General features: G+C 37.0%; 3 protein-coding genes across 3 annotated transcripts; 2 read left to right on the top strand and 1 right to left on the bottom strand.

The window, feature by feature from the left end:
* The first annotated feature begins 4,517 nt into the window (after window positions 1–4,517).
* LOC137744613 (uncharacterized) lies at window positions 4,518–5,397 on the top strand. Its single transcript, XM_068484386.1, has 2 exons — window positions 4,518–4,987; window positions 5,135–5,397. The coding sequence occupies exons 1-2, from the start codon at window positions 4,736–4,738 to the stop codon at window positions 5,231–5,233; spliced, it is 351 nt and encodes a 116-aa protein (XP_068340487.1). The 5' UTR covers window positions 4,518–4,735; the 3' UTR covers window positions 5,234–5,397.
* A 145-nt stretch (window positions 5,398–5,542) lies between these two features.
* LOC137745097 (uncharacterized) lies at window positions 5,543–9,058 on the bottom strand. The gene is made up of 3 exons (XM_068484972.1): window positions 8,712–9,058; window positions 6,820–6,888; window positions 5,543–6,322 (listed from the first exon to the last, which is right to left on the bottom strand). The coding sequence occupies exons 1-3, from the start codon at window positions 8,994–8,996 to the stop codon at window positions 5,708–5,710; spliced, it is 969 nt and encodes a 322-aa protein (XP_068341073.1). The 5' UTR covers window positions 8,997–9,058; the 3' UTR covers window positions 5,543–5,707.
* An 843-nt stretch (window positions 9,059–9,901) lies between these two features.
* LOC137745749 (adenylyl-sulfate kinase 3-like) lies at window positions 9,902–13,338 on the top strand. Its single transcript, XM_068485752.1, has 7 exons — window positions 9,902–10,079; window positions 10,648–10,801; window positions 11,295–11,444; window positions 11,690–11,808; window positions 11,909–11,993; window positions 12,641–12,687; window positions 12,844–13,338. Exons 2-7 carry the CDS (start codon window positions 10,678–10,680, stop codon window positions 12,943–12,945), a joined length of 627 nt encoding a protein of 208 aa, XP_068341853.1. The 5' UTR covers window positions 9,902–10,079; window positions 10,648–10,677; the 3' UTR covers window positions 12,946–13,338.
* The last annotated feature ends 4,194 nt before the right edge of the window (window positions 13,339–17,532 follow it).

The following is a 17,532-nucleotide window of genomic DNA, read 5'->3' as shown; positions in this document are numbered from 1 at the left end:
TAACAGCTAGAAATACGTATAGTTTATAGAAGAGAGAAAAGGGAGAGAGTTGGAATATACGATAACAATAATTTAGAAAATGATGGAATTCTAAACTGGGGCGTGATTGGTTTCTAATATCGCTTTGAGTTCTAGGCTTTTTATCTGAGAAGTATGAGTAGAAACTTAACACCCTAATCATTAATAAATCGACGGCAAACATAAAATGGGCTCAAAATATTGGTGAGACAATGGGATCACTAGTAAGAAAGAATCTTTGATGGAAATCCAAATCAGAGTCTACCAAAAACTAGCACCTCCCCACTAAGGAGGCACAAGATATATATTCCATCCATTTGGAGTAGCACTTAAGATTCTTTATATGCTGACGAAGTCTTGCTTTAATCATTCAAAAATTAAAGAACAAATGAGATTAATCATCTTCTTAACGTAATTATTGATCGTTAATTTATCCCATGAATCAAATAAGAATAATGCTAGGTATATCAACATTTTAGATTTAATTTGCAAAGCATGTGATGTGTCACTAATTGAAAATAAACAAGTTAATTGACATTTAAGTAATAATCCAATCATCATTAATAGTTTACAAAATATAATTTAAATAAATAATCTCCTTAGCATTACCGACCAAATCATGGATATTCGGATTTAGTTGCATGTAATTGTAAAGGGCTTCGTGTTGAGAATGAGTCTCATATTGATAAGAGAAGGAACCTTGCATGAGTTTATAAGAGATTGGCTACTTCTCATATTACCAATTAGTTTTACGGTGGAACCTCAACTTTTTTCACTTCGTACGTAAGCACTACTAACCCCTCAACCATATGGATGACGTGGTACGCCTAAGTATATTTGTGTAGTACTTTTAACATGATATCCACTCAAACAAAACGATTTCTTCAATGCAATAAAAGTTGTTGAAACCCACTTAATTTGGGTTGGTTCTCAAGATTTAGATGGATGCTTGAGTTTGCGAGTCACATGCATGCAAGCCCAACTCCTATATTTTTTCGACCATTTTCTTCATTTCTCAATCAAACTGCTACATATTTTTGGTTGAATGAATTAAATAGTACTTGATGGCCTCGTTTTATCCACACGATTGGAATTGATTATCAAAGAGGGTTGGAGAGGGATTGGAGAGGATTGGATAAGTCTAAACCTCTCATGTTACTATTCTGCTTACCGAACGAGCCTAAGAGCAACACAAATACAGGTAAGAGCTCTCGTTCTTTCAACTCGCGCATGCTTTGGTGTCAAGAATGGATTGCAATAGGTTAGAGAATTCACTAGAATCATTGTATGTTGCATGATACAATGATTCAAATGAATATCTGTTTGCACTTAAAATGTGCTCAATTTTACTTATTTGGGCTGGTTCGGGCAAGATATGCCATTTGGAGGATTATCTAGGAGAAATGCTAACTTGGAAAGATATTTGGCTGCAAGTGGGATAGTTTGACATTATAATATTGTTTTCCCCTTTTGTTTGGGTGGTGGAGGTTTGCCAAGAGCTTTGTTTAATCAACAATTGCATGCTTTCCCATTGCAAGTGATTGGAAGACACAGATATTCTATGAGATGATACATGGTAAAAGATGCCAACTTGTTTCTTTTAATTATTAGTTTATTGCAAGTGGTGGAGACATGTGGTGAAAAACATGTGGTGGAAATGCAGGTTCCCCTTTTTAATATTATTTCACAAGCAAGCTAACAGTGAAGTTTCTTTTGGGTAAGTGCAATGGGCTCTCTCATATCTCTATATAAAGAAGTAGAGGCACAAGGATTATGGACACTCAAACAACCAATCAAATCAGTTCATCAATCTCCTTGTAGACATTTAGCTTTAGCCAAGCATCCTTTGCTTTCCTTGTTTATTAGCTCTGCTGCTCACTAGTAGTATCGATCTCATTTGTAGTTTTATTTACCACCCTCAAAGTTATTCCCCAAACCACCAAATATTGCCCGATCCCTCGGGAACAAGCTCGAACCTTGTATTTGGCATCCCTTTGTACTTAGAATGCTTTGTACTTTAAATAAATACATTTTTGTACAACTCATTTCCAATCATTTACTTTCTTCTGTCATTTACATTTCCAGCAACCTTGTTATTCTGTTGTTACATTTCTCCATATAAGTAAAGTCCTTATCTTTAAGGCAAAGAAAGAACTTTGATTTGAGCCACTCTCACTCAATGGCACAATCTCTTAGTAAGAAGTCGAACTTAGACGCAACCTCAATCATTCAAAACCCGTCAACTAGCGGCATCTAGTAGCGGCATGCTCGCCCCTGCCAATTTCATGTTTGAGTAGATTCCTGGCATGCCCACGAGGCCCATGGCGAATTTAGAGAGCAAACATTTTGGCACGCGCAGTGGGACCCTTATATGGAGTTAGATCATGAACAATCCTTATGTTCATGGTTTTTCTCAACAAGCTTTTCCGGAGTATGAAGAGGATGATAGTGTTGAAGAATGCCCAAACTATGGCTATACCAATGAGTACATGGAGCCAACCTATGAGCTGCCAACTAATGGGTACACGGCTGGAGAATACTCAAGTCCCACGGAATATGATTGTTGGCCAACTAATGGCTATCAACTAAAGAATAATAATCTTGAGGATTGGCCAACTTATGGCTATGATGACAGTTATTATTCTTTTGATGACAATCTTATCTATGAAAACTATGATAGGCCAACAAATGGCATTGAGTTTCAAAATGCTTTTGAGGAGCACGTAGAGCCAATCTATGAAATGCCAAATAATGATCCTCCGAATGAGGAGCTCTACAATGGGACTATGGCTAAACCAACGGAGTTCTCCAAACTTCATGAAGAAATCACCAAATTTGAAGAGATGACCAAGGTATGGAAGAGGGTGAATGCAATCTACAAAACTTTTGATGAAAGTATGCAAAAGTTTAAAGATCAAGTACATCAAGTTTCCCTTTCAAAACAAACCCATCCTACCACCACCGAGAAGGAACAAAATCTGCATAACGGTGAAGGCCCAAAAATAGCCCTGATCAATGAAAATTCCATGAAAGAGGATATGGTTGTAGGAGACCAAGCCGAATTATCAAAACCGATAACGGCTAAGATGGAGTTTATGGCTATCAAAGGCCAAACACCTATGCTCGGGGGGCTCGAACTCACACCTCACGTGGAGCCCAAAGAAGAAGAGAAGAGCTCCTACGCTTTTCCCCGCCAACACAAGCATGTCGTCCATACCAAAATCTCAAGAGGGACAGAGCTTGGAGTGAAACATGAATGGCCTCCTCCTATGGTTCCCAAGCTACATGCTATGGCCAATTTAAATAGTAAATCTGATCTCTCTACACTCAATTTTAAATAAATACATTTATGTACAACTCATTTCCAATCATTTACTTTCCTCTGTCATTTACATTTCCAACAACCTTGTCATTTAGTTGCTGTTACATTTGTCCATATAAGTAAAGTCCTTATCTTTAAGGCAAAGAAAGAACCTTGATTTGAGCCACTCCCACTCAATGACACAATCTCTTGGTAAGAAGTCGAACTCAGGCGCAACCTCAATCATTCAAAACCCATCTACTAGCGGCATATAGTAGTGGCACGCTCGCACCCGCCAATTTCATGTTTGAGTAGATTCCTGACATGCCCGCGAGGCCCATGGCAAATTTAGGGAGCAAACAATATCTTTGACCAAAAAATGAAATGTATGACGTCACCTTTTTAATTTCATTGGCCCAACTTGAAAGTTGCACCAATTTCTTCCTTCAACATATATTGAATCTAGTAAATTATTTCCAGCCAAACTCAATCCTAGACACTTAATGACGTTTGAATGAGGATTAAGTACTCGTACTACATTTTGCACCCTTTGTGGTTAAAGGTATGTAAAAGCATTTTTAGTTTTTTTAAGAAAGTTGCAAAAACAAGCTACAAATTGTTACACGGTAGACCAGATCTCCTGAACGAAATCAATTTAAGTGTTATTATTTATGGGGAATTTATCATGCTAGTATTGAGTATATGGAGCTCATTTGGCGAGCCATTTTTCATCCATCTCTACGTCTATAACATTATCTTATTTCTACGTATGATCGAAGTTGCACTTGAATAAGTAAAAAATGGACGAATTGAGTTACCAAGTAAAAACCTGGGAGGCAAACTTGGCGGTGAGATTGAGTCAAATGCGTTAAAATTTGTAACTTGAAAGTAAAAAGATTGCAAAGTAATAAACCAGGTCAAAATCAGATGAAGTTTAGACGGCCGGCTGGACTGACCTCACCTCAGGGAGTAGTGGACCGCACACCTCTTGTCTCTATGTTCAGGATGGCATGGATACATGCACAACCGTTGACCTTTGACAATTCGAGGAATAAGAGGAGAGGAGCGGCAGGTAGCCAGCTAGCTACCCACCACCATTGACAATTCCATGTCTTTTGAAATACACAACGTCGTCCCACGTCAGATATTACGCAACCTAACATATGCACAAGAAAAAGGAAAACGAAGAAGAAGAAGAAACTTCTCCTCCTACGTACCAACAACGCGGTTTCGCTTTCTCCCTCCCAACCTTCAAAAAGCAAAGGCTTTCCTTCTTTTGGTTCTCTAATATTCCATCCTCCTTACAAACCCAACTAGCAGCTTAGTTAGGGTTTCTGTTTTTGGTCTCTCAGAGCTTCATCCAAATCCCAACCCCTCTCTCTCCTCTCTTTCTATCTCTCGTACAAATTAATTCAAATGTGTCCTCTAAGGTTCATCTTGGTCTTCTTCTCAGCAATCCTTGCAGGATACTTCGCGTGGAGGACGGTTTGTTCTTCTCCCGACGGAACCGACATGATGATCTCACAGCTGGATTATACCAACAATGAAAATGCTATAGGATCACCCAAACAAGAAGAAGATGCATTCAATTTTAAAACTGTATGTTTATTTCCAAGTTCCACTTTGGTGCTACGCAGCCATTGGATGGTCTGGATTCATGGGACCAAATAATCCAAACCAATCAACGCCATCCAACACTCGTAGCATTGAATAATTTTCTGTTTATTTCCTCCTTCATTTTTCCATTCGAGTATTATTTCTCTCTCTCTCTCTCTCTCTCATTCATTTTATTAATGTTGGGTTTTGAATTTGCAGACGATTCAGAATGGCTTCTGGGTGTTTGTGGACATGGCCAGCGGGAAATACTTGTGGAGGAATATTAAGGAGATGAACCAAGTCAAAGTAAAATCTTAGTTGTTGATTACCAAATTGTACAAGCATGCTTGTCTACTCTTTCCAATCGAGGGTATATAATTGCAAAACCGTGCAAATTAATCTTGTTGATTTTATTTTAATTTCTTCCTAATTTTTATCGTTTCACCGGTGAGGAGGTTGATGACATGTTCTGGTTAGAGGTTGATGATAAAAGCAAGCGTATGGTGTCAGAATGATGCGTACTCTTTTGTCTTCTTAGCATTACTCTTAGTCTTTTACCAAAACAAAATACAGCATTGCTAGATAATGAAGATTTAGTCCACAAAGATCGGTCCATACTCCGTCGTCTAAATGATCCAACTGTTCATCTAAATCCGTTGCCAAATAACCAGTTTACACTACTGCCATGTATAACTTATGTACAACATCATTCTTTCAATTAAACCAAGAAAAGAAAAAAGGGAGAGAACGACATTTAAGCGTCACATTGGAGACGAAGCAGCAGCCTTTCTTTTAGTTCAAATCAACTTGTAGCTTAATAGACATGTACAGAAGCGTGAGCAGAGCACCTTGCGGGAGCGGTGCAAATTTTGCAAGATTGGAGCCGACCCACATGGCTACCACCACCAGAGCAACCATATTGCTGCTGGTTTTCCCACAAACCCAACTTGCAAACGACAGACACAAAGTCAGCAAGATCCCACCTCTCCCACCCAAAACCCAAGCAATTACATAACCAATCTTGTATCCGGCATCCAATTTCCTGTCAAACAAGGCCATCAGGCTGCTAAACGTGAGAGACAACCGAGATCCAAATGTCTGCAATAGAAACAGAGATACGAAGGCTGATCTAAGCACTTCACTGAAGGAACCTCTCTCTTGCTCTGGCTCTCCTTCTTCAGATGCTCCATCAGTTTTACCATATGACGAACTCTCTTCATTAACATTATAACGTTCCCAGTATCTCTCACGTTGCATTTTCTGCCGCACTTCAGCCCACTTATAGATCCTTACCCCATCTTCAAATTCAGTGCTGTAGTTCCATTTTCCACTATGTTGCCTACCAGTATCTTTTTGTAATCCAAGTTCCCGGTCATATTGAGCCCTCGTTGCTTCATTGGATAGAATCTGTTTATAGGTAACATGAAGCCGCTGTCATTGCGTTACTACACATGAATGAAAAACAAAATGCAAAAAAAAAAAAAAAAAAAAAAAGAAACAATATGCTTTTGGGAAACCGATGTTATTAAGTTTGGTTTTATGTAAATACCATCCACTACAATATAGATGTAAAAAATATAGAAGGTCTTCTCAAAAGAACAAAAAGAGACTTCCAGTTTTACATCATATGAAAGCATTAGTTGGTAAAAAGAAAACAAAATCATCTACAACATGGTAGAAGTTGGGGGTGGGAAGAGAGAGGATTGGGTGTAGAGGAGGAAATGGACTTCCTGAGAGAGAAAATGAAGAGTAAAAGAAAAAAACTCACTGAAAGTTGAAATAAATAGTTTCATGCTTGGTTCTTTAACTTATTATTAACCTAGGTCCAACACCAAAGAGGCTTAGTTTATGATATTAGATTACACAGAAACAAGGTCACCTATTGTGTATCAGTAATTACTCACCTCATACGCCTGACGGATGCTCTTGAACACCTCTCCAGCTTGAGAATCTTTGCTAACATCAGGATGATACTGCAAAACATAGGCAAGAATATGTAAGTTCTTAGTTGTGAGCCTCTGCCTCATAAAGTCTGTAAATTCTTTGACAACCAATTTCAGTGGGACCTCCAAACCACACAAATGCAGTAGGAGAGGAAAACAAGAACTATGGATATATGCACAAATCAAAGTGTGACGGCATGCCAAACTAAGGATGTCCAGGGGTTCCTCAGGAGGTACCTCTCACCATTTGGGCCACATAAAAGCATGCCAGTAAGGAAATTAAATACCAACACACACACACCCAGAGTCCATTATAGCATGTGCTTCAATAGATATAAGCAATAAAGCACAAAAGAACGAACAAAGAATACATGAATCCAAAAAATATTTGGTATACTTGAACACAATCTTGCAACAGTTCTGAACTAAATCAGATGGAGCATATTTATTGCACGTTACTGTTGGACAAGACATCCATCGTTTGACAATATAAGTTGAAGCAGACAATGGATACCTTCAAAAGGGTGTGGGTGTGTATGTGAGTGACTGATTGTATATGCATATGCACGTGTTCATACAGTTTTCCTCATTGAATAATGATTTATGAAAGGATTGAAAAATAAAACCACGACAGTAAAGATATATTATATTTCTCCCAAAAAAATTTCAAGTAATGAAGTTGGATGTCTCCCGAAAAACTACCAACACAAGTTCAATACATGGCCCATACACTGAAAATCAATGTGAATAAGATTGCTGCACTTCTTTCTCCACCTTCTTCCTCATAGGTATAACATGTTACACAAGTCCCCTTCTTTCATTTATAATGCTATTCGATAAGGTAGAATTTGGTTTATTGGAACAAACTTTATGAGATGGACATTCCTGTAGAATGTCGAATGTCTACTTGCCAAAATGCCAAATAAACCAATGACACCCCTCACCAATTTTCAGTTCTCTTGTCTACTCTCTAACTCTCACTAAATTCCCGTCTATCAAATCTGAGTTCAATCCATTCCACAGGGATGAACTTTATACAAGGTTTGGACAAAAGGCTAAAAGAAATAGCCCAAATGCATCGATGCCTCACAGTCATCCCACCAACCTAGAGTGTAGCCAGGTATCAAATACCTGTCCTGCGTCTCACGTAAAAGGATATGAATATCCCTTCATCACTACACTGGTACATATCTATATAAGACTCAATAGAAAACACATAAAAAAGAACAAAAATATTAAATGAAATATATTTATTAAATGGTACAGTTCATTCCCTCACTACAAGAAAATAAAAGATATGTATGATTTATTTTCCTAACATGTCCGAATGCATCTCTGTATTTCAGCCTCCAAAGATGACGTAGTTGAATGTTGCTACTAAATCACGAGAACATATTAACTGCCGAACTCTAGCAATTATAACCATGTTGACATACACTTGCAACCGACTGGTAGCAAGTTAATTTGATCAGTAAATTTAATTTGATATACACATCATCTGTAATCTCTGCCAATAGTAAATTTAATTTGATCACTAAAGTTAACTGTTATCACTAACATATCCAAAGATGAATTATTTTAGCATTCAAACATGCTTATGTAAATTAATTCACCACCAGAATGTCCACTTCGCTACAGATTCTCTGGAAATCGATAAGAGTAGCCCCACACAAACACGATAAAACTATCAATCTCCACTAAAAAAGTAATGAATTATACTTTTCCCAGCTACAATGAAGTGCTAAGGTACAGAATTTCAAAATTTTACACGTTCATTTCTAGGGTTTCTGGGGAACAAACCCAAAAATGTAATTAAAGAGAAAACAGAAGCTAAGGGACAAGTGAGTGAGCACCTTACGAGCGAGAAGGCGATAAGCCCTCTTGATATCGGCGGCGGTGGCATGGCGTGGGAGGCACAGCACCGCGTAGTGGGTCTGCTGGGCGTTGACCATGGCTCTTGGCGATGCTGATTGTGGGGTCCACCGGCGAGTGCGGGTTCTGGCTCTTCTTCTGCGTTGCAAATGACAGGGTGGTAGGGAAAACAATTGACTGAAATTACCATAGAAGCCGCCGGAGCCGGGGCTACCATTGCCGCCGCTGATGGGGATGGGTCCCACCAGGAGCTGCTGCGTGACCATGCTATCTTTCGTTCATGTATGTAATGTCCGTACGGCTGCCACCTAGTCACCTACTGTCAGTCTTCACTTTCGGATTCATCTCATTTGTAAAATGACTATTGTACCCACCCGCGGTCAGTGGAGGAAATAAATAACAGATAAAACCGGTTGCGACATTTCGAAGCACCGCGCCCGCGGGGGTGCCCTTAACTCACCCATATTAATATCTTTCTCTTAATTTTGTTCTAAGAAAAAAAAAAATTCTCTCTCTTAATCCATGTCAACTAGTAATAATATTCCCTTCCTCTTTAAAAGTGAAAAGTTTTAAATTTATATTTTTTTTATTTGAATTTGATACCGATTCATTCGATGACAAATATAATACTAATTTATTTGATAATAAGTTCAATATTAATCTCGTAAATATTATTTATTCATTCAAAAACAAAATTTCTATAAACAAATAGGTTACGAGTTTTAGAAGCTAAATGTATCAATGTTCAAGCTTTATCAACTATGTTATAGTCCTATTTGTAGTTTGGAAATAACAAAACCCAGTAATTTTTTTTTTAACAAATAATATTATCTACATTAATGAAAAGAGTTGGGTTTAGTCATAGAATATGCTAGCAATAATTGTTATTGATGAGAGTCGAGCCCAAACCTCTCGCGTTCATTTTAAATATCCTAAATAATATGAAAGTGACTTGTAACCCAATTAATTAAAATATTTATATTTGTACACAACTTTGGAATAGTTAAAGCTTTCTAGGAGGTCGCTCACGTCAGTGTATATAGATGCCACGCCAGCAAAGACAAAGGCAAAAGGGGACCCACTTCAACCGAATATATTGACTTACATGGTCAACAGGTGTGTAAAGGTAAAATGCAACCACGTAGACTAGCAGTGGGCAATGGAGGAGGATGCGTCCAGATTCATTCTGAACCCCCCAAGATACCCAAAAAAAGGCAGAGACCCAAAGGAGAAGCCTTGAAAACAGGGGCATGGTTTGCCCTTTCCGCTTTCATTTAACAACCCATCCCTCCCAAACCTCCTTCATCTTATTCTTCTTTCAGGCAAATAATCAAGCACCTGCCAGTCAGGTATTATTTTCTTTCTCATTCTCTATCTGTTTATCTGGGTTTTGGATTGCCATTTGTTTGATGGGTCATGCTAAATTTATTGGTAGATTATTATGCTCGTAAGGTAGGCTTTGACAATTGAGTTATTGGGATCATGTTCGTTTGTTGTTATTTTAATATGGATTTTGAAATCATCACAGATGTTAATGGTACATTGGGTTTGTTGATCTTAGACAATTCAATTTCTTCTGCAATTTTTAGATTGCATTGTGATCACTTGTGCTGTTAACGGTTTCTCTGTGACTGTGAGGCTGTGAGCTATGGAGGAAAGCCAAAATGGTAATACGGGTTAATCATCGATATGGAGAAATCAAACGGATTTTATGAAAATTATAGACAAGTGGGGAAGGAAACTTTTTGGTATTAGAGTATGACACAACTAATGGTTGCTTACATCAACTTTCTTTTGCAAATAGCTAATCTTATCCTCATTGCAATTTAATTGTAGTTTGATTAGTGTTAGTAAGTTTTGGCCTCGTTGTAAATAATGAATTTTTTAGTACATTTTGTTTCCTTTCAATGATTTTAGTGCTCTCAGGAGGACGGAACAGAGAAATAGATGTCGACTTTGAACAATTCAACAAATATATTTTGGCAAGAATGTCAGGTTGGGAAGGTTGATAGGCAGAAACTACTCAATCAAAAGGGATGTGTTGTATGGATTACTGGTCTCAGTGGATCAGGTTATTTTCTTAACTGACTTGCTTATCAGTTCTTTTATAGTTACACATGAATCAATATATTTGTCATTAGCTTACATTTCTTTGTATACCTTCTCCTGTTGTGTTCTTTTTGTCCGACGGAAACAAATTTGATCAGAGATAACTGCATTTTGTTTTTGCCTGGCATGGCAACTTGCTAATATAATATCAGGCCATTATTTGGCATGGAAAATTCTCAGTGTTTATAAAATGAAAGTGTATGGACTTAATATGTGTAAGCAGTTACTTCGGTCAATCCTGGTTGTGGCATTGTCCACACACTTGTAATTTATTGTTCCTTAAAAAAATCAGAAAATATATGAGATCGCACCGAAGGCTTCTTGGATTCACTCCAAGTCGACTAACACTTCACACACATGAGGAAAGCTACAAGAAATTTGATTTTTTTCCCCCTTCAATTCGCTCCAGTCTATGTATTCACTAAATGGCTTCTTGAACTCTTTTCTGGAATCAGGGAAAAGTACACTGGCATGCTCATTAAGTAGAGAACTACACTCTAGGGGAAAGTTGTCATATGTCCTTGATGGAGATAACCTTCGGCATGGTCTGAACAAGGATCTTGGTTTCAAAGTCGAAGACCGAGCTGAAAATATACGCAGAGTTGGTATGTTATTTTTGGCAACAAACAATATTTTGGTAGAAAACGTAGATTATATTGATCTCAGATAACACATAAGACATGTGAACCAATATAATATAGCCGACACCGAGAATGTTTATTTGATTTCATTTTTTCTTTGCTGGGCCAAACATACTCTGGCATCTTAATTCTTTGCCTTTGTCAACTTGACCATAGTGTGAGATGTCCATTACTTGGTAATATATAAGCTAATTAAAATTTTAATGTAGGGGAGGTAGCAAAACTGTTTGCAGATGCAGGATTGTTCTCTATTGCTAGCCTCATATCTCCTTATAAGAAAGATCGGGATGCCTGCCGTGCAATGTTACCTGATGCAAACTTTATTGAGGCAAGACTCCATATGGTTCTTGTTCTTATAATCTGCTAAATGTGGCCCACCTATTTTAAAACTACGAATATTGATTTTTATTTTACATCCATGTTAACAGGTTTTCATGAACATGCCCCTAGAATTATGCGAGTCAAGAGATGCAAAAGGACTTTATAAGCTTGCACGTGCTGGAAAGATTAAAGGTATGTTTATGAAACATATGTAACTCCTATAATTTGTCCATTGGCACGGACAGACTGTTGTTCTATGCCATATTTCGGAACGAAAGAGATAAAATTAATAAAAATAGATATAGAATCCAAATATGATTTTGTGCATGAGATGACATTATAAGTTATTGCATGGAAGTCTTCTAATTCAGAAGGGAGAAAGTCCATCCTCTTGGGTTTCCTTACCAGGAGGGCAACCCTTGATCTCCTTTATTCTGTTTCCCGTGTGCTATGTGTTATAAGTGCAAAGGGAACTTTATAATACTCAAATGGATTATATAACTTGCACTTCAGGTTAGAGCGAGTTCCAAATTCTTATACTTTTGGATTCCAAAGATAGCTTAGCTGGTTTGTCATGCATTATATAACTTGCACTTCAGTTGAATTGAGATTCTGCGTACTTTTAGTGAAAAATTATGGCATTAAAAAAAAAGAACAAAGAGATTGATGCAGAGTGTGATTCTGAGTGAAAATCATAAATCTGTAATGCTAAACTCCTTTCTGAAGTTGTTAAGCAGTATGACAGAGAATTTGAAGATACCTTCGTCTCACTTTCTATTCAAATGACAGTCTTTTCTTTTTCTTTTGGTCAACTTTCCAGTAATAGTTTCTAATTGCAGGTTTTACTGGAATAGACGACCCTTACGAGCGACCAGAGAACTGCGAGGTATGTATTTGGTGGAGTATAAAAACTAATGACCATGTCAGCATGTATCTTCTATTACACATTGTATAGTTTGGAGACATTATAAAATCATTGGTGTTCTTCTGGCGTTCCTTGTGTATGCAAATCAGACTGAAAAATTTACCCTTCTTTTGTCAGATAGAAATAGGACAAGAAAATGGAGTTTGTCCCATGCCTGCAGCCATGGCAGGCCGAGTAGTGTCCTACTTGGAGGAGAAAGGATTTCTTCAAGTTCAGTGACTTGCCTCTGTTCAACTTAGCCGTTGCATATCTGGCAATGCGTCACTTTGGAGTCAAGGATTTCATTCAAAACAAAACATGATTGGTTTGATCAACCCTGCCGGCACTAAGGCCACCCCGACAATCTTTTGGTGCGTTATTGGGGTACTACTTGCTAGGAAGGAGTGCATACTTTTGGTTAATATATTTTGTTTACAAGATTAATACGTAATAGAGTGGTAGTTCCACCGTTTTGAATTAGCAAAACATTTATGTGGCTAATTCTGATAATTGTAATGGTATGAAGTTCCATGTTGGAGATTTTCATATGGCCTGTTTTGTAGCATCTTATAAACTTGTTCCCATTCATCGAATTTTGACCTTGGATTTACAACATAAGGATTATTCCTCCAATCTGTTAGTCTCCTGCCTGCATATTCGATCATTGTATGAGTCTTTGACTCTTTGGTACGTATTATATGCAAGGATCTTTGAATCAAATCTTTTGGTTAAGTTTTGTTGAGAAAAAGAGAGTTAATGCAAGTGTTTCTCGGATCTTTTGGAACAACCCGTTAAGTGATGTGTATATATCCTGTCACTAAATGAATCTGTTTGATTAGATGTTGGTTGTACGAATCACTATTATATGAGATGGTATGTCAATGTAATTTGATTGAAATCTAGCACATGGATTTTAAACTACAAGCTCTCAACAAATCTCCTTTGAGCTTTACTTGATGCAATTTGATTGAGGATTGGTGGACTAATTTGGTGTGTGAAGTTAATTTATTAGATTTCGAAATATGCGATTTTGGATGATAGATGATTGGTAAGTGATACAGTGGTGATAGATAGGAGATGAACTTTAGATGGTAATTAAAAAATGAACGATTCTGATTGTTTTTATGATAATTTGTTAATCATAGTTGGAAGAACACAGTAAACTGATTATGTTTAAGAGAAAAACTTCAAATGATGATTAAGCATCCTATTCCAAAAAGAAACAAAATATTGAGTAAATTTTAACATTGGTTTCTCAACTTTAATCAAATTGAAGTAATGGTTCATCAACTAAAAATCCATTATCATTGGTTATTCAACTTATCAAAATGTGTAGTTATGGTCATTTTCTTTAACTCTGTCAAAAGTTTGTCAAAATAAGTTATGTTAGAAGGACGATTGCTACAATTGGAGTCCCTCAACTCATCAAAACATGTAGCTATGATCATTTTTGTCAACTTCGTCAGAATTTTGTCAAAACGAGTTATGTTGGAAGGATCATTGCTATTGCTCCAATTGGATTAAAGTTGAGGGACTATTTCTCTAGTTAGATTAAAGTTGAGAGGTCAATGGTAATGAATTTTTAGTTGAGGGACCATAGCTGCACGTTTTGATAAGTTGAGAGACTAATGGTAATGAATTTTTAGTTGATGAACCATTACTCTAATTGAGTTAAAGTCCAAAATATTTAGAATGGGCTTTTATAAAATTGATTTCTACGGGCTAACAACAATTCTAAATTTAGCATTTCTAAGGCCAAATTCAAGCATGCCCAAAAATCTGATACCACTAACTTCTACGTAGGTATGTATTTCCTTTTGGTTGAGAAGTCAAGACGTGATTTCGCAAACAGAAGAAACATGTATTATTTACATAAAACAATTCCACAGAAAAGAAATCAAATTTTTTAAAAATATGTAAGTATTAATTATTGTGTTTATTTTTTATTAGTGGCCTATCATTTAATTTACAAATTTGATCTAAAAGTTTGGCCATCTTAGCATTATTTATTTTTGATGAAAATGCAAAGTATTGACCAAAAAATTGAAAATAAACATGTATTAATTGATTTCTTTTTCTTCCCAGATCTAAATCGAAAAACAAATAGCAAAGGAAAGGAAGGAGAGAGAGTCTGAGAGAGAGAGAAGGAGAGATGGTGTTGAACAGCCATGTGGTGGTTCGGGTAGCAAATATATCAGCAAATCTATGTCAATACATCGCCTGCAATCCTGAGCGATTGAGTAGCCACCAAGTGCTCCATCTCCTCTTCTGCTTCCCTCTACACCACCTACGACGTCGTCTTGTTGCCTTTCTCTGCCTCCCTTTTCTCTCCTCCTCCGATGAAGACGACGACGACGACAACGACGACGATTCTGATCTCTCGGCCTACAGCACCAGTTCGCACTCCGATTAATCAAATTGGATTTGGGATTTGTATCGTAATTCTTGTTAGTTTATGAATTTAGGAAGATGGAAACGAGGATTATAAATTTATTAGAGTATAAAAATCCCGTGTGTTATTGTATATTGATGAAATTCAATCAATGTTTATCTTATTATTATTGGTTAATTCATCGACAGCTACATTTGGTTCAGAATTTGGAATCTCAGATCTATTTCTTTTTCCAAATTCTGTTGTATGAGAATTTACTTTAATTTATTATGGCTGTGTTTGATGAGAGATTTTTAAGCATAATTGTTATAGAAATGAATCTCTTTCTCCTGATTCAATAAGTTCGGAAATCCGGACAGTTGAATTTGATCCAACGGTTAAAGTTATTATAACTTTTAAAAGAGAATTCCTATTTGTAACCGTTAGATCAAATTTTAACGGTTTGGATCTTCGAACTTAATGGATTAGGAAGAAGGGATTGTTATATGATTTTTATTAATATATTATTTTAAAAGTAGAACATGTTGTCACTTAGTACTATGGTCTAATGATATTCTTGAGAGGCTTTAGGTTCGAGTATCGCCACTTAATATATTACTAGCGCATTGTGAGGTTAACCTCATCATCTCTCCTATATAATATCGATTGTTCAAAAAAAAAAAAAAAGTAGAACATGTTGATTATGTCGGATTTGGATCCTGTCTTGAGCTTGGGCTCAGAGCCTCCTGAGCAACTCACACGGACCGTTGGATTTTAATTCAATGACCACAAACATGGGATTTTGCTAAAAGTTATAATAATTGTAGCCGTTAGATCAAAATCCAACGATCCATGTGATTTGTCCAGAAAGCTAGAGGATCCAAGTCCGATTGTGTCAGCTATTTAAATTATAACATGTTTAAATACATAGCAAGCGATTAGATGCACATAAATTTCTCATGTTTAATAGATTATTTATTTTTTCAATAGTCCAGACCATCGGTGACTTACCCAAATATTTGACAAAAAGGCTTTAGCTAATTCCAAATGAACTTTTACCCACGATCACTTTGCCTCATTTCATTTTTATACTAATTAATTCGTAGTTTAATACGGTGCTAATACTTTATGACTTGCTCTACAAAACTAATTTTATGATCTAAGATATTTTTGTAAAATTTATTGAAAAAGCCGTTCATTTAAAAATCATTTTCAAGTGACATATTTGTAATTGTCTTAGAAATTTTTCGTTTTTTTTAGTGTAGAATATAATCGTTGTACTAGTTTTAATGGGTATTGACATCCTTATTGAAAGTTAGACCCAAAAATAAATCGCAGATTATTGAAAACAAATAAATGAAGAAAATGAAAAAGAAGAAAAAATTAAAACGTGAGACAACCAAATTCCAAGTTCTAACCATTAACGAATAAGGAAGAGAGAGTCAAAGAGTTGGGTGGCATGGGAAAGGTATTCTTTTCAGATCTCTTCCTCCTAATCCATCAAGTTTAGAGATTCGGTCATTTAAAATTTGATCCAATAGCTACAAACAGAGACCCATTTTAAAAATTATAATAACTTTAGCCGTCAGATCAAATTTCAACGGTCCGGATCTCCAGACTTTGTGGATTAGGAGGAAGGGATCCCTTTCCGTGTGAAGAAGAGAGAGATCTTGAAGACTGTTGTGAAGCCTTGGTAGACCAACCTAGGGGTGAGTTCGAAAAACCGAAAACCAAAAAAATGGAGACCGAAAAACGAACGAGGTCGAAAAAATCGAACCGAAAAAAAACAAACCGAATCTGGTTGGGTTGGTTTTGGTTTTTGGGATTTGGAAACTGAACCGAACTGAACCGAAGTTCTTCAAAACGACGTCGTTTTGTAATTGGTTTATTAATTAATAATCCTATTCTAAAACGGCATCGTGTTACCCTCGAAGTGTAACCGTAGGTCCCCAACCGGCTAGCCCTCCTCCTTCGGTCTCTCCCGTTTTCCCAGTTCGCGCTGGGTGGCAGCCTGAGCCCCGAGCCTCCTCCACTCTCTCTCTCTCTCTCTCGGTCTTCAATCACTCTCTCAAACTCTCTGTCTCTCATTCCCAGCGGCAACCCTTCTCACTCTCAATCTCTCACACCTCGCCGTCAGTTTATCATCTCGCCGTTTCGAGTCTCGACAGCAAAAGGTTAGTCTCACACTCTCACTTCTCTGTGTTTAATTTTCTGTTCTATTTATCTATTCAAATTGGTCCTGTTCTATTTATCTGTTGAAATTGGTTCTGCTCTATTTACAGATTTTATGTGCATAATTTTATACAGTTTCAGAGGTTTGGTTTGAATGTTTGCTCTCAGTGGTTGTTTGGATCTTGGAGGTAGATGTATGTGAGTGGAAAACATCTGGGGTTTTTGATCGATGAAGGTTCGATGCATGGATCTAACTATATATATATGGTCTGAAAGTTAACTAC

The sequence above is a fragment of the Pyrus communis genome, chromosome 9 (assembly GCF_963583255.1).
Source record: "Pyrus communis chromosome 9, drPyrComm1.1, whole genome shotgun sequence".
NCBI classification, from domain to species: Eukaryota; Viridiplantae; Streptophyta; class Magnoliopsida; order Rosales; family Rosaceae; genus Pyrus; species Pyrus communis.
Note: the sequence above shows the minus strand (reverse complement) of the source record. Positions and strands in the feature narration are given on the sequence as shown.

Excerpts from the sequence above, each read along its gene's own strand:
- LOC137744613 (XM_068484386.1), top strand. The coding sequence starts at position 4,736 with ATGTGTCCTCTAAGGTTCATCTTGGTCTTCTTCTCAGCAATCCTTGCA. Across the intron at positions 4,988-5,134 it reads TCTGGATTCATGGGACCAAA|ACGATTCAGAATGGCTTCTG; the intron begins TAATCCAAACCA and ends TTGAATTTGCAG.
- LOC137745097 (XM_068484972.1), bottom strand. The coding sequence starts at position 8,996 with ATGGTCACGCAGCAGCTCCTGGTGGGACCCATCCCCATCAGCGGCGGC. Across the intron at positions 6,889-8,711 it reads ATCGCCTTCTCGCTCGTAAG|TATCATCCTGATGTTAGCAA; the intron begins GTGCTCACTCAC and ends TATGTTTTGCAG. Across the intron at positions 6,323-6,819 it reads GCATCCGTCAGGCGTATGAG|ATTCTATCCAATGAAGCAAC; the intron begins GTGAGTAATTAC and ends ACCTATAAACAG.
- LOC137745749 (XM_068485752.1), top strand. The coding sequence starts at position 10,678 with ATGTCGACTTTGAACAATTCAACAAATATATTTTGGCAAGAATGTCAG. Across the intron at positions 11,994-12,640 it reads ACGTGCTGGAAAGATTAAAG|GTTTTACTGGAATAGACGAC; the intron begins GTATGTTTATGA and ends TTCTAATTGCAG. Across the intron at positions 12,688-12,843 it reads AGCGACCAGAGAACTGCGAG|ATAGAAATAGGACAAGAAAA; the intron begins GTATGTATTTGG and ends TTCTTTTGTCAG.